Here is a 12,232-nt window from a genome sequence, read left to right as displayed (position 1 = left end):
TGTGTCTTTGGCATCCTATCCTTCTGTGCAGATGGACAGGCCTAGTAGTAGGGAGCCTGTAGGCAGAGGTAGAGGTCAAGCACAAACATCACAGCAGAGTGCTGGACCATCTCAGCCATCAGCTCCAGTAGGCAGAGGGCAAGGAAGGGTGTTCACGGTAAATCCACAGGAGGCACGGGCATCAAATGCAGCTGTGACAGGTATGCTCCTCATTGATAAGATTAAAGCTAGAGTGTTATTTGATTCTGGAGCTACCCATTCATTTGTGTCCCCTTATTTTGCTAAAAAGTTAGCTAAGGATAAGATATTGATGCATATTCTCTTAGCTATTAGTACACCTGTAGGGGATAGTATAAAAGCGAAGTATGTGTATCCTACCTGTGTGGTAGAGATAGAAGGTAAAACACTTCTAATTGATTTGATTTCCAATACCACACCGAGCAGAATATGAAAAGCAGATACACTCACCCCTTCGAGTAATCAGGTAATTTACTCTTTTAAATTCGAGGACGAATTTTATATAAGGGGGGGAGGATGTAATAACCCCAAAATATTTTTTTTATAAAAAAGGATAGAATAGTCATTTAAAATTGATATGAGGGGTAAAATTGGAAGGAATGAAAAGATAATGGCATAGTTGTAGATGCGTTGAAGTGGTAAGGGTAAAATTGGAAAGGAATCAAAAGTTAATGGCATAACCGTAGATATGTTGAAGTGTTAGGGGCAAAATGGGAATTTAATAATATTAAAAAAAGGGTGAATAGTATCTTGATGTGATTTAGTTGGAGGGTTTGAGCTGGCTTTTGGAATGAAACCGAGAGAAAGAGGGAGGGGGTTCTCAGGCGTGAAATAGAGAGGAAAGAAAGAAAGAAAAAGAGAAGAAGAAGAAGAAAGAAGAAGAGGAAGGGGATTCGAGGAGCAAAGGGATCCCGGTTGCACTTCCAGCTGAAGGGAAAAACGTAGATCTCCTTCCCCTCTACGCAAGGACCTCGATTTCCAAAAAGAAAAAGGTAAATGTCCATCCCTATCTAGTCTTTTGATAACATTAGGCTATACAAAGGGTGAATATAGTCTAGAGGGGTCGGATAAGGGTTGTAGAGGCGGTTAAAAGAGGAAGAATCGGATTTTTACAAATTTTTCCGGCACTACGGAAAAACTGTGTCGAAGTCCGAACTTCGGCGAATTATTTAGGGGGTCAAACGACCTCCGATAGCAATGCATGTTACCTCTTTGGAATTCTCTATGAGTGTAGAATGTTAGGTAAAAATTTCATCAAATTTGGAGTTTGGAAAGTGGATCAAACCCAGGATGAAGTAACCGGCTGTCGGTCCGGATTACTGTTCATCCGAGTGGGAAAATAGGGGTTTTCATGCTATAATAGGGTATTAAGCCTAGATTAGGCTAAGGGAGACCTTGTACTCGTGCAAGGGAGTCCCTAATACACATAAATGATGAGTTAATTAATAGAAAAAGAAAAAGAGAAAGAAAAGAAAAGATTTAGGGAACGGGGGAGTTGAATCAATTAAAGTTCCCTATATTATAATTGGCACGTAGATTATGACCCTTGATACAGGACTAAATATATTATAAATGCATGTCACAGTTGGGCAAGAAGCTAGGGAACAAGAAGAAGAAGTTTCCCACTGCCTACTGTAGATTTTTGGAGGCGTATCAGGGCTGTGCCAGATTGACAGGTGAGTGGGAGCTTGTACTTTGCACCATGAGCACATTCCTTATTTATTTTCATGAATGTTGCCAAGTGTGACTTGATTCCACATGAGCTTATTGATTAATTGTTGTAGTAGATTCCTCTATAATCTTGATTCTCCATGCTTGATTATTCTGTACATGCATTGGAAGGAACATTGAGAGGAATTACGAGAGGTTGATGAGTAATCAAATTGATTCCGAATTGTGAAATGATTTCTTTTGTAAATTGATTTCATTTTCTCTATTTCAAAGATTTGTAGAGCCTTTTTAGTGGTATATTGAGTTGTATTGCACTTCCTTGACCCTCACTTCTAACCCTGATGTTAGTTTATGATTGGGTCATGATTAAGTGAGTGGTAGTCTTGATTATGCTCCTTTTTAGTAGAGTATTGGGAGGGTGCATTATGGCATTTATGCATGGCTTGGCAGTATCTGCAGGACACCTATAGTCGATGGGGTTGAACATCGGCCTTTGTGCACATAGTAGCCTTCTGGGTGGGCGGAGCCCAGTCCCTTCCTAGGGGGGACACGGCCCTAGGCGTAGGATCGGCCGGTCCTACGACTTATATTCTGCTTGCCGCCGGGCATAGTAAGACCCCGCGAGGTGCAGTATGGCTTTCCGCGGATGTAGAATTCCCGCGAGGTGCCGTTTAGTATGTAGATGTGAGATGGATTTCTGTTCTGGATACTGGCCAGCATTTATATGATCAGTGTGGTGTCTTATCCTGCATATGCATGTGACAATAGGGAGTTGTTGCTGGTTCGCCTGGGGCGTAAAACCCACCTCCCGATAGCTGTCTAGCATTTATGTTATCGGTATGGTGTCTTATCCTGCATATGCATGTGACAGTAGGGAGTTGTTGCTGGTTCGCCTGGGGCGTAAAACCCACCTCCCGACAGCTGTCTAGTGATGATTTACATATTGGTGTGGTGTCATATTCGATGTATGCATATGGCAGTAGGGAGTTGTTGCTGGTTCGCCTGGGGCGTAAAACCCACCTCCCGATAGCTGTCTTGTTGATGATTCAGCCTATTGACACCTGATTTATATGATTCAGTACTATGACCTATTGAGCATATTCATGGGTAGCATATATGATTACTTGATTATTCCATATGTGCTCCAGATGTGTTGATTGGGATTGTGATGATTCACTCCATATTCTCTATATTGAGTTCATGTTCATCTTGTTATTGATCTTGAGATTTCATCTCGAGCCATGATTATATTCTGTCTCATGTGCATAGTACTCTCTACTCCACTCACTGAGTATTCATATACTCACTCCCCAGTTTGGTGTTTTTGATTGCAGGGCAGGTATTGTATAGAGAGGAGCAGGGTTAGAGATTGTCTGCTTGCTGTGCCGCTCCATAGTATAGTATAGTATAATGTAGATAGAGGTTTATACCCTTTTGGTGTATTATAAACCTTCTGTTGTATTTAGTGTATAGTTACAGTCATAGATCCTGTTGTGGATATGGGTTTGACCATGGATGGAATGGGAACCAGATTTTTATACAGTTGAGTTATATACCTGTGATGATGTATTGATATATATTGTCCAGGTTCGTTATGTGACAGGTTATGTGATTGCTGCTCTGACAGGTAGTGTGTTGTATGTATTGAGATAATCCTGACAGGTCACCATAGGAAAGGTGATCATTTTGTGCATGCATCATGCCAAAATTTTCAGAATTTATTGATGGTTGATAGGTAGTAGGGTTCTACGTGGTGGCTGGTGGCCTTATGCCTACCCGCACCCTAGGACCGTCGCGGCGGCCCGCCGGGAACGGGGCGGGGGTCGTGACAATAATATAACATAATATTAAATTATTTAACATAACATATTAATGTATTATGATATAATATAATATGATATTATATTTATAGTATAACACAAAAATAAAGGTATAAAATATTATAATTATTAGTATAAAATAATTTCCCATAAAATAATTTTTCGTGGTCCAGGGGCTCTTCTTCGTGGTCCACGCTCGAGGAGGACCTCAGCGTAGGCCGCGAAGTTGATGATAAAAAAAAAAAACAATAGATTGATTTTGGAAGGTATGGAAAAGGATTAAAATTTTTTGCTTCTAAAATGTGGTTCAAAAAATGCATACAAAAATTGAAAAGAAAAATACCTTTTCTTATGGAAGGGAGTCTGACGGCTAGGGTTCTTGGCTCCAGCAGATTTTTAGGTTTATAAAGAGACAAACTATGTAATTATGTTATTTTAATATGGGCATTTTTGTCAAAAATACAGCTTTCCGGAAAAGCTGAAACAGCTTCCTCCCAAAAGCTCCAAATTGGAGCTTCCTCCCAAAAGCTGTTTTCAGCTTCCCGCAAAAGCTGAAACAGCTTTTTGAAAAATTTACCAAACACAGTTTTTCATCTAAAAGTACTTTTGGAGGGCCAGAAAGTGCTTTCTGGCCCTCCAAAAGCTCTCCCAAACAGGGCCTAAGTCCTTGAGCTGGAGTCTGAACTTGATGTTGTAACTGTACTTTCAATCTAAGCTCATTGGATAACAAAGTAGCTTCTACCTCTTCAAGACTTATTGTCTCTTTTCCATAGAGCATAGTAGTAGTAATATGCTCAAAGGACTTAGGCAATGAGTAGATAAGGATCAAAGCCTTGTCTTCTTCATCTACTTCAACACCAATATTTGATAAATCAAGTAGGAGCTTATTATACTCATCCAAGTGATCTTTGAGTGAAGTCCCTTCTGCCATACGAAATGTATGCAATTTTTCCCTCAAGTACAATCTATTAGTAAGGGATTTTGCCATATATAGACTCTCCAATTTTTCCCATACTCCCTTAGCTGTATCAAGATCCACAATATTTCGCAGGACTTTATCACTCAAACCCGAAAACAAAGTTCCTAGTGCTCTCTCATTAATCTCTTCTTTGACAGCCTCATTATCTGCTGGGATTGCATCCATACCCTTGAGGGCTTTTGCTACACCCTCCTTAACCAATAAGTATTTCATTCTTACCTTCCATAGTGAGAAGTCCCCTGTGCCATCAAATACAGCCACTTCATGCCTTATGGTAGTGGAATGTGAAACAGAAGCCGAATCGTTAGCCCTAGATGAATTTTGTTGCCCAACAGTAGCCATAGCTCTGATACCAATTGTTGGGATTAATGGGCACAAACTCACTGTATCCGGCTTACCAATTTAACAATTGGTCTCATTCAGGCATTCCATCAAACACATCACAGGCATGAAAAGATAAGCACAAAGACACCAAATTTACGTGGTTCGGCAGCAAGTGCCTACATCTACGGGGAGGAGGAGCAATCCACTATGTCAATCTTCCCAATAGGGTACAAGCATAGATACATAAGAGCCCAAAATATGGACTGCCAAATGATCACAATAGGAGGCAAGATAAAACCAAATATAAAGCAAGAAACAACCTGATCGGATCACCCTTCTGCAGCCACAATGATAGATCAAAAAGTGTAGTATGCAAATCAACCTTTCTACGGCTCCAATGGTAGATCAAATGAATATCAAAAGCATACCTTCCCTTGTTGCATGTACTGTGAATAGCAAAGAAGAAAGAGGCTCACGGAAACAGGGAAGCCACAGGAAGAAGCCACGGTTGAAGAAGGGAAGAAGGAAGAAAGCCTCCAGCGAGTGAAGACAGAAGGGAACCCAAGTCAGATGTTGCCAGGAGACCGAGAGCGCACGAGAGGAAGAAGATGGGAGCGGCGGCGGCTGAAAACCCTTTCAACCTAAAAACAAAACAAAGCCCTTCATCCCACGGGAAAAGAGGTAACATGTACCTTTTATATAATGAAATGTCATTTTGCAAATAGGTCCCTCTCAAAGCCACTATTTGGAACAAAGTCCAAAATAGTCAACAATCCTTTTTATAAAAGCTTGTGGAAGACAACTTTACGAGAAAAAGTGAGAATTTTTATGTAGCATGCACTCAAAAATCGACTACATACAAGAGAGATTCTTGCTAAAAAGGAATGGCAGATTAGTGATGGATGTGTGCCGTGTGTAAAAAGAACCAAAACGACCTTCCATCTACTAATTAGGTGCCTATTTGCCCGTAGTTTATGGACAACAATTAAAGTGCAGCTAAATCTGAGAGGATGGCCTACCAGTATTAGTGATTTGTGGATCAAATGGAGAAACAGAAAATTTAAACCATCAATACAAAAAGTTGTGGAACAGTTGATTGCTACTGTCTATTGAAAAATATGGAAGGAGCGAAATGCTCGAATTTTCTTAAAGAAATCAAGTTCTATCTATTGTGTTTTGCAAAAAACTTTATCAACTTTCTTTAGTCGGAAGCATTTGTGTTAAGAGAAGCTGCTTGACCCTCATCTCAAACTTTGGAATAACTTCGTAGCATTGGTGCCGCATGCTGAGAGACGTTGATTTATTTTTTAAAAAAAAGGCTGACTCACATCAGGATGCAGAGCTTATATAGTTATACATTGAAGCTACATTAATCCTTCAAATTATTTATGAGAGTGTTCAGCAAGTTGAATAGTTTTTTAATTGATCTACTCATAGACCACTACCTTTGTAAAAGTTTTTTATTACTATTTTTTATATATTTTTCGTTCTTGCAAATTTTTTATAAATAGTTTCTGTAAACTTTATCCCCCCCCAAATAAAAAAATAATAAAAAAATAAAATAAATGTTGGGAGGCTGATCAGATCCTAAGGATCTGCATATGTCATAATGAAAGCTACAATTTTAATGGGTTGCTGGAAATTGCAACCATCTGCTTGCTTGCTGATGGTGGAGGACACATTGATGAGATATTCTTAAAAAGAAATTATCACATTCCATGGAAGATCCACCTTACTCTAGTACTTTCGAAGACAAGCTCATTCGAATGGAACGTAAAAAATTCCATGAAATGGTTATAATAAAATGGAGTATCCGCTGTGGAGGAAACAAATATTTGTCCAGCTATGCTTCTCAGCATTGAAAACTAAATGCCCAAAACTTATAAGAGAAAGAAACAATATTATTATTGTTGCTATAGTTATTAACAATTCAGCAACGGAAGCTCGTGCAGATTGAGTTATTGCAATAATTTTCATTTCCATTTTCCTGTAAATGGACTTTCGATTTCCAAAATTATATATTCTGAAGGACAAAAATGTTTACATTTACAATGGTAAAGTTTCACAGATTTGGATATGAAGAGGCAACAGTTGTGAAACTCGTTCCCCACCAGCAAAGGCGTGTGATGCAAACAGATATAGTCAGCAAAGGCACCTATATATCTTTGGATTGCTCTTTGCATCAGTTCTTTTCTACCTCCTGATACCTGCATCTCGAAATATTGTAGTATATATGCTTATTGAAGCTTTTTTCTCCAAGCATATTTGTCTTATCCCTGCCTAAGTAGCCACCTGCAATTAATCGGCTAACATTGTGTTCTGCTTGAGACTGAGAAACTGATGTTTCTACATCTGGCTTTTGCATTTCCAGGTGGATCGCCAAGGTACCTGCAGGACCCAAGAATATTCTTAATATACTCTTCTGGCTTTTGTTGGCATATATGCAACTCTGTTCACGAAGGATCAAGGATGTGTTTCGGGAATCACGGAAAGCTTCACCTTGGGGTTTAATTCCGTCTGTTAGATCTTTTCATGCCACATTTGATTTTCTTCCAGTCACTGATGATCCAGTTGAATAGCCAGATTGTGTCAGCGAAGCGTCACTCATGACATCCTGGACGAGAGAAAAATCTGAGATTTAGCGCACCCACATATATTTATCTATACATATATTATATACGACTCTGAAAATATATCCCAAAATACGAAGTTATATGGCCTGCAAGTTGTTATCCAAAGGAATTTCTGGTGATCTATGATTTTTGCGAAACCAGCATACCTGCATGGAAACTTGACTGTGCATGGGTGAGCTGTGCGTGCTCGGCAGCATACCGTAATGCATCTTCTCTTCTCCAAGCTCTCTCAATCTTTCGAGTTCCGGCAACACGACGGTGGCAAGATCTGGTCGATCCTTGCGTCTGAGCTCTGCACATTTGAGAGCTATTTCGGCCAAGAATTGCGCCGCCTCCACCGGCCAGTCCGTCACTGCCGGGTCCAGTATATCAGCAAAGGTCCCCTTCTCGATGGCACGGCCGACGTGGTGCGTCAGCCCCATCGGGGGTTTCGCCGTGATGATCTGCAGCAGGAGGACCCCGAGAGAGTAGACGTCGGACTTCACGCCGAGCATGCCGGTTTGCTGGTACTCGGGGTCGATGTAGCAGAATGTCCCGGCCGTGGAGGTCATGCGATACTGGGTGACGGTATCGGCAACCGATGGGGGCACAAGCCGTGCGAGCCCGACGTCGCTGATTTTGCTGACATAGTTTCGATCGAGAAGGATGTTTCCGGGCTTGAGATCTCTGTGCACCAGCGGCTCCGGCTTGGTCTGGTGGAGGAAGAGGAGGCCCCTTGCGATCTCTGCAGCGATGCGGAACCTGTGCTGCCACGGGATAATCGGCGTGTTTCCCCGCCGGAACAGGCGATCATCCAAGCTCCCGTTGGCCATGTATTCATACACAAGACAGCCGTACTCTGGGCAGGCACCTAGAAGCAGAACCATGTTTGGATGTCGAATGCAGCTCAGTACTTCAACCTGTGCATCCCGAAGTACTTATAAGTACTAGAATGCGAGGTAATGCATGCCGCGGCAGCGCATTGCTGTGGATGACAAAGATAACTATGACTTCGTTGGCTCTTAATTAGATTTCGTGGTGTTCCATACCTCTTGTTGAAATTGAGATCGCCCTTGAGCTGCATCAGGACGGAGGACCTTAATGGCCACTGGCGTATGATCCAGGTAACATTTATATACAGGGCCATAACCTCCCTCACCAACCTTACGATGTTCTGCGAAGTATTCTGTGGCTGCTTCGATGTCCTCTATCATGTATCGCCGATACCTCACGACTGCATGCGGGATACTGTCTGCGGCTCTCTTCCTCTCCTCGGCCTCCTTGAGTGCCTTCATCTCTGCATGGATTCTTTTCTGAGCTTCTAACTCCGCAATCCTCTGGGAGGCTCGAGCTGCTTCTAAAGCTGCTCGACTATTTGCTCTCTCTCTTTCCACTAGAGCCATCGCAGATTCCTCCGCCATTTTAGCTTCTGCTAATCTCTGCTCTTCCTCCGTCTTCCAACGATGGAGCTCCATTGCCTGCAGCGAAGTACGGTTAGAAATCGATCATGTTTGAACTGGATCATCGCACGGGAACTCGATTTCAAGCATGCAGGGGATATCTTACCTTCTGTTTCGCTGTGATTGCTTCTCTGCAGGCTGTGTTATACATGTCCATTGTTTGCTTGAGTTCTAGCCTCAGCCTCTTCATCTCTGCTTCCACATCTTCCTGCGAGACAGAGGTATGGAATTCCATATCTAATTCAGTAAATGCTTCCAAATTGTTTTTTACTCGAGCATATAATCTTTCAGTTGCTGTTGTGTGTACCATCGTCTGTGATGACCATGATGTTCCCGTGCTGCCTTGCGAGATCGAGGAGAAATCATTCCCGGTGGAGAACGAATCAGCTGACTTCATTGGTGTGGTCACCATCTCAAAGCTACGATGATCAAGGGCTTCTGACCCGCTGGATAACCTTGGGGGGTACATGCGATCGACGCTGGGCCTACCCGAGCTCACGAATGATATGTCGCTGTCTGGGAATGACAAATCTGTATACGACTTTGCGGTCATGCCACGCATTCCCCTGGCAAATGGCGACCTGCTCCGGGAATCGAATCCATTCTTAGTTTCAGAGCAGGTAAATACGATAACGAAGCAATGCAATGCTCCTCGTCGAACGGCAACCTTGTTAATGCTTTTGCATGCAAGTCTAACTTACTTGATCGAGTCATCCTGGTGCAGGCTGCGAGACACCAGTGCTGCATCGCTCAGCGCTGCAAGAATTTGCCATTTTCTTCTGGTGAGACCGCCGAGCGATATAATATAAAGGATGAAAGAAAACCGTGCGTTTTGATCGACGAGAAGCTAATTGCGACGGTTGCAGTAATTCAAACCTCTTGGACCAAGCGAGCAGTGTTGTTGGGTGACGGTGTCGGATTTGAGGCTCGCAGGGCTCTGGATTTGAGCATGGAGGGGAGATATGGCCGGAGCTGCTCGAACAGCGTTTCGCATGGATAATACCTTCCCTTTAGAGATGACATAGACGGTGCAGAAATCGGGTGCCCCTTTGGAGATGTTGGTGGGAGTATCTGCACTCTTGAATCTTCTGAGATAAAAGATGCTGAATTAAGCATGATCGATTGAGGGTATGAAGATTTTTTTTTTTTTTTTTTTTTTACGCACATATATAGAATTTCATTTCATTTTTCTTTTATAGGGCTTGGAATTTGGAGCGATTACCTCATAAATCCGCCCTTCGATGGGTAACCAACGACCAACTTTTCAATCGCTGCATGGGAAACAAATTCAACAATTGCCTTCGCTACATCGTGCTCTTCAAGCAACACATCCTTACTACGTATCTGTGGGAAATATTCACCCCGAGTCAGCAATAAAAGTAAATACCGAACTTTCTTGTTACATGCCATTTGCCTGTCTATGAGATTGATGAATGAGAAATGTGCAGTGATGTTCAAATGAATCAGGTCTTATCAACCCAACAAACAATGAACAATTTGAAAGCGGAAGTTTGAGGCCAGGACATTAGGGTACTCACATCCTTGCGTGTGCAGAAACAACGGAAGGGAAGGAAAAGTTCTTTCATCTGTGGATCCGTGGGTTCTTTGAAACAAGCACCATCCTCATGGTTCCCCGCTGCATTGCATGAGCAATGGCTATCATCAATAGCTATCACAGCGAGGTGCATTGCATGAGAAATAGCTTATCATCACCAAGATCCATCATATATATATAACAAGGGTACTACTGATGGCAAGGGAGAGGTCTCGCATCATTTTATAGTGAAATTACACAACAAAGTAAGGAAGGTTCTTTACCTGGGGGGCTCTTGGTGTTGACATGGACGAGGATGAGGGTCTCGCCGCTGGTGACAAGGTTGTCTACTGCCCATTTCAAGGCATTCTGGCTGCCTTTGTCCTTGTCGATGGCCACTGCCACCAGGGGATGCGCCGCGTCTCCATCCTTCACTTCCGGAAGCTTTCTCATGCCTGGAAAATAAGATGACGATGCTCGATAAAAATTCTAAGACCAGCCGGATCCTATCGCTCTTCTTCCTCTTGTTTTCTTCTCCAATTGGATCCTCCTTGCGACGAAGAGGAGGTAGTAGCGTTCCGTATAGCAGACCCCTCTCGCCCTTTTATTCAAGGGCTTTCCACGGCTTGCGGCTCGTTTCCTTTTGAAACGTTGACCACTTCCATTCGCAGGGTTTTTTTCTCTCCCCAAATACCGTTTTAAAATTTAAAATTTGCGTGAATACTCTCTCTTTATATTTATTTGTATATTTTCATAAAACACTTTTTTTTTTGCACCAATATTTCTAATATAACTGTTGCTGGTGGTCCAAACCGAGAACGATTGGCACAGCGGTGTGAACGGGGTTCCGTCTGAGTCGCCTTGGTTGGTGTTGATTGCGCTCCACTTTCCACTGGAAAACCTGCAAGCAAGCCTCGCACCACCACTGGGGTAGTGGGGGCCCTCCGACGATCAAGTCAGAGGAGATTGGAGGAGAAGGAGAGATAATTGTAGCCAGTAGGAGAATGCACTGGAAGTTCTTTCTTACCTCCCCCCTTCTCCCCCCAGCAGCATATATACCAGGCTGGGGGGTCCTTCTGGGGGGTTGGTCATCGTGTGGCACGATGGAGTTGCCACTGACATGGCCGTTACAGGGCGTCGTGGGGCAGCGCTGGGTACGGCCATGACAGGGCGTAGTGGAGCTCCGCTTTGTACGGCTGTTACAGGAGATCGTGGAGCAGCGCCGGATACGACCGTTGCAGGGAGTAGTGGAGCAGAGGGTCGCGGCGTGCTTCAGGGGAACAGCCTGTCGTTGTCGAGAGATTGCCGACTCGGGGTCGGATTGCTGGATCAAGGGGCAGCCGACTCGGGGTCGGGCTGCGAAGCCGAAGATATCCGACTCGGGGTCGGGTTACTGGATCAAGGGGCAGCCGACTCGGGGTCGGGCTGTGAAGCCGAAGATATCCGACTCGGGGTCGGGTTACTGGATCAAGGGGCAGCCGACTCGGGGTCGGGCTGCGAAGCCGAAGATATCCGACTCGGGGTCGGGTTACTGGATCAAGGGGCAGCTGTAGTCTTCTTGGGCGCGCGTGTCGGTCACGTGGGGCATGGTGGCTGAGTTCCCCCGTAACAGTAGCCCCCCACTTCCGAGCCTGGAACCAGAAGGGGAACGGGTGAAGGAAGTGATGCTTCGAGATTGCCGCCATCCCTCGGAGAGGCGCGCGCGCTTCGAGCTTCCCGTCTTCTTTATGGCGTATGGCGGTTGTTGCTGACCTGGCAGTTTGAGGATTTCGGCGGACATCCTTCCTTAATGGCGTCGATTCGCCTTTGGGGCG

The 12,232-nt window shown here is 43.8% G+C and overlaps 1 protein-coding gene across 1 annotated transcript; it reads right to left on the bottom strand.

Moving 5' to 3' along the window:
• Nucleotides 1-6,807: 6,807 nt before the first annotated feature.
• On the bottom strand, nucleotides 6,808-11,033 carry LOC103713152 (U-box domain-containing protein 52). The gene is made up of 11 exons (XM_039129791.1): nucleotides 10,703-11,033; nucleotides 10,423-10,520; nucleotides 10,107-10,228; nucleotides 9,761-9,969; nucleotides 9,586-9,640; nucleotides 9,192-9,465; nucleotides 8,991-9,092; nucleotides 8,474-8,902; nucleotides 7,592-8,344; nucleotides 7,312-7,426; nucleotides 6,808-7,200 (listed from the first exon to the last, which is right to left on the bottom strand). Exons 1-10 carry the CDS (start codon nucleotides 10,869-10,871, stop codon nucleotides 7,343-7,345), a joined length of 2,295 nt encoding a protein of 764 aa, XP_038985719.1. The 5' UTR covers nucleotides 10,872-11,033; the 3' UTR covers nucleotides 6,808-7,200; nucleotides 7,312-7,342.
• Between the last annotated feature and the right edge of the window lie 1,199 nt (nucleotides 11,034-12,232).

The sequence above is a fragment of the Phoenix dactylifera genome, chromosome 9, assembly GCF_009389715.1.
Source record: "Phoenix dactylifera cultivar Barhee BC4 chromosome 9, palm_55x_up_171113_PBpolish2nd_filt_p, whole genome shotgun sequence".
Lineage (NCBI taxonomy): Eukaryota > Viridiplantae > Streptophyta > Magnoliopsida > Arecales > Arecaceae > Phoenix > Phoenix dactylifera.
This window is presented reverse-complemented; position numbering and strand designations above follow the sequence as displayed.

What these genes read in the sequence shown, in the direction of transcription:
- LOC103713152 (XM_039129791.1), bottom strand. Translation starts at nt 10,871, where the DNA reads ATGAGAAAGCTTCCGGAAGTGAAGGATGGAGACGCGGCGCATCCCCTG. An exon ending in CAACACCAAGAGCCCCCCAG is followed by an intron (nt 10,521 to 10,702) that starts GTAAAGAACCTT and finishes CATGCAATGCAG; the next exon opens with CGGGGAACCATGAGGATGGT. An exon ending in CTGCTCGCTTGGTCCAAGAG is followed by an intron (nt 9,641 to 9,760) that starts GTTTGAATTACT and finishes AAATTCTTGCAG; the next exon opens with CGCTGAGCGATGCAGCACTG.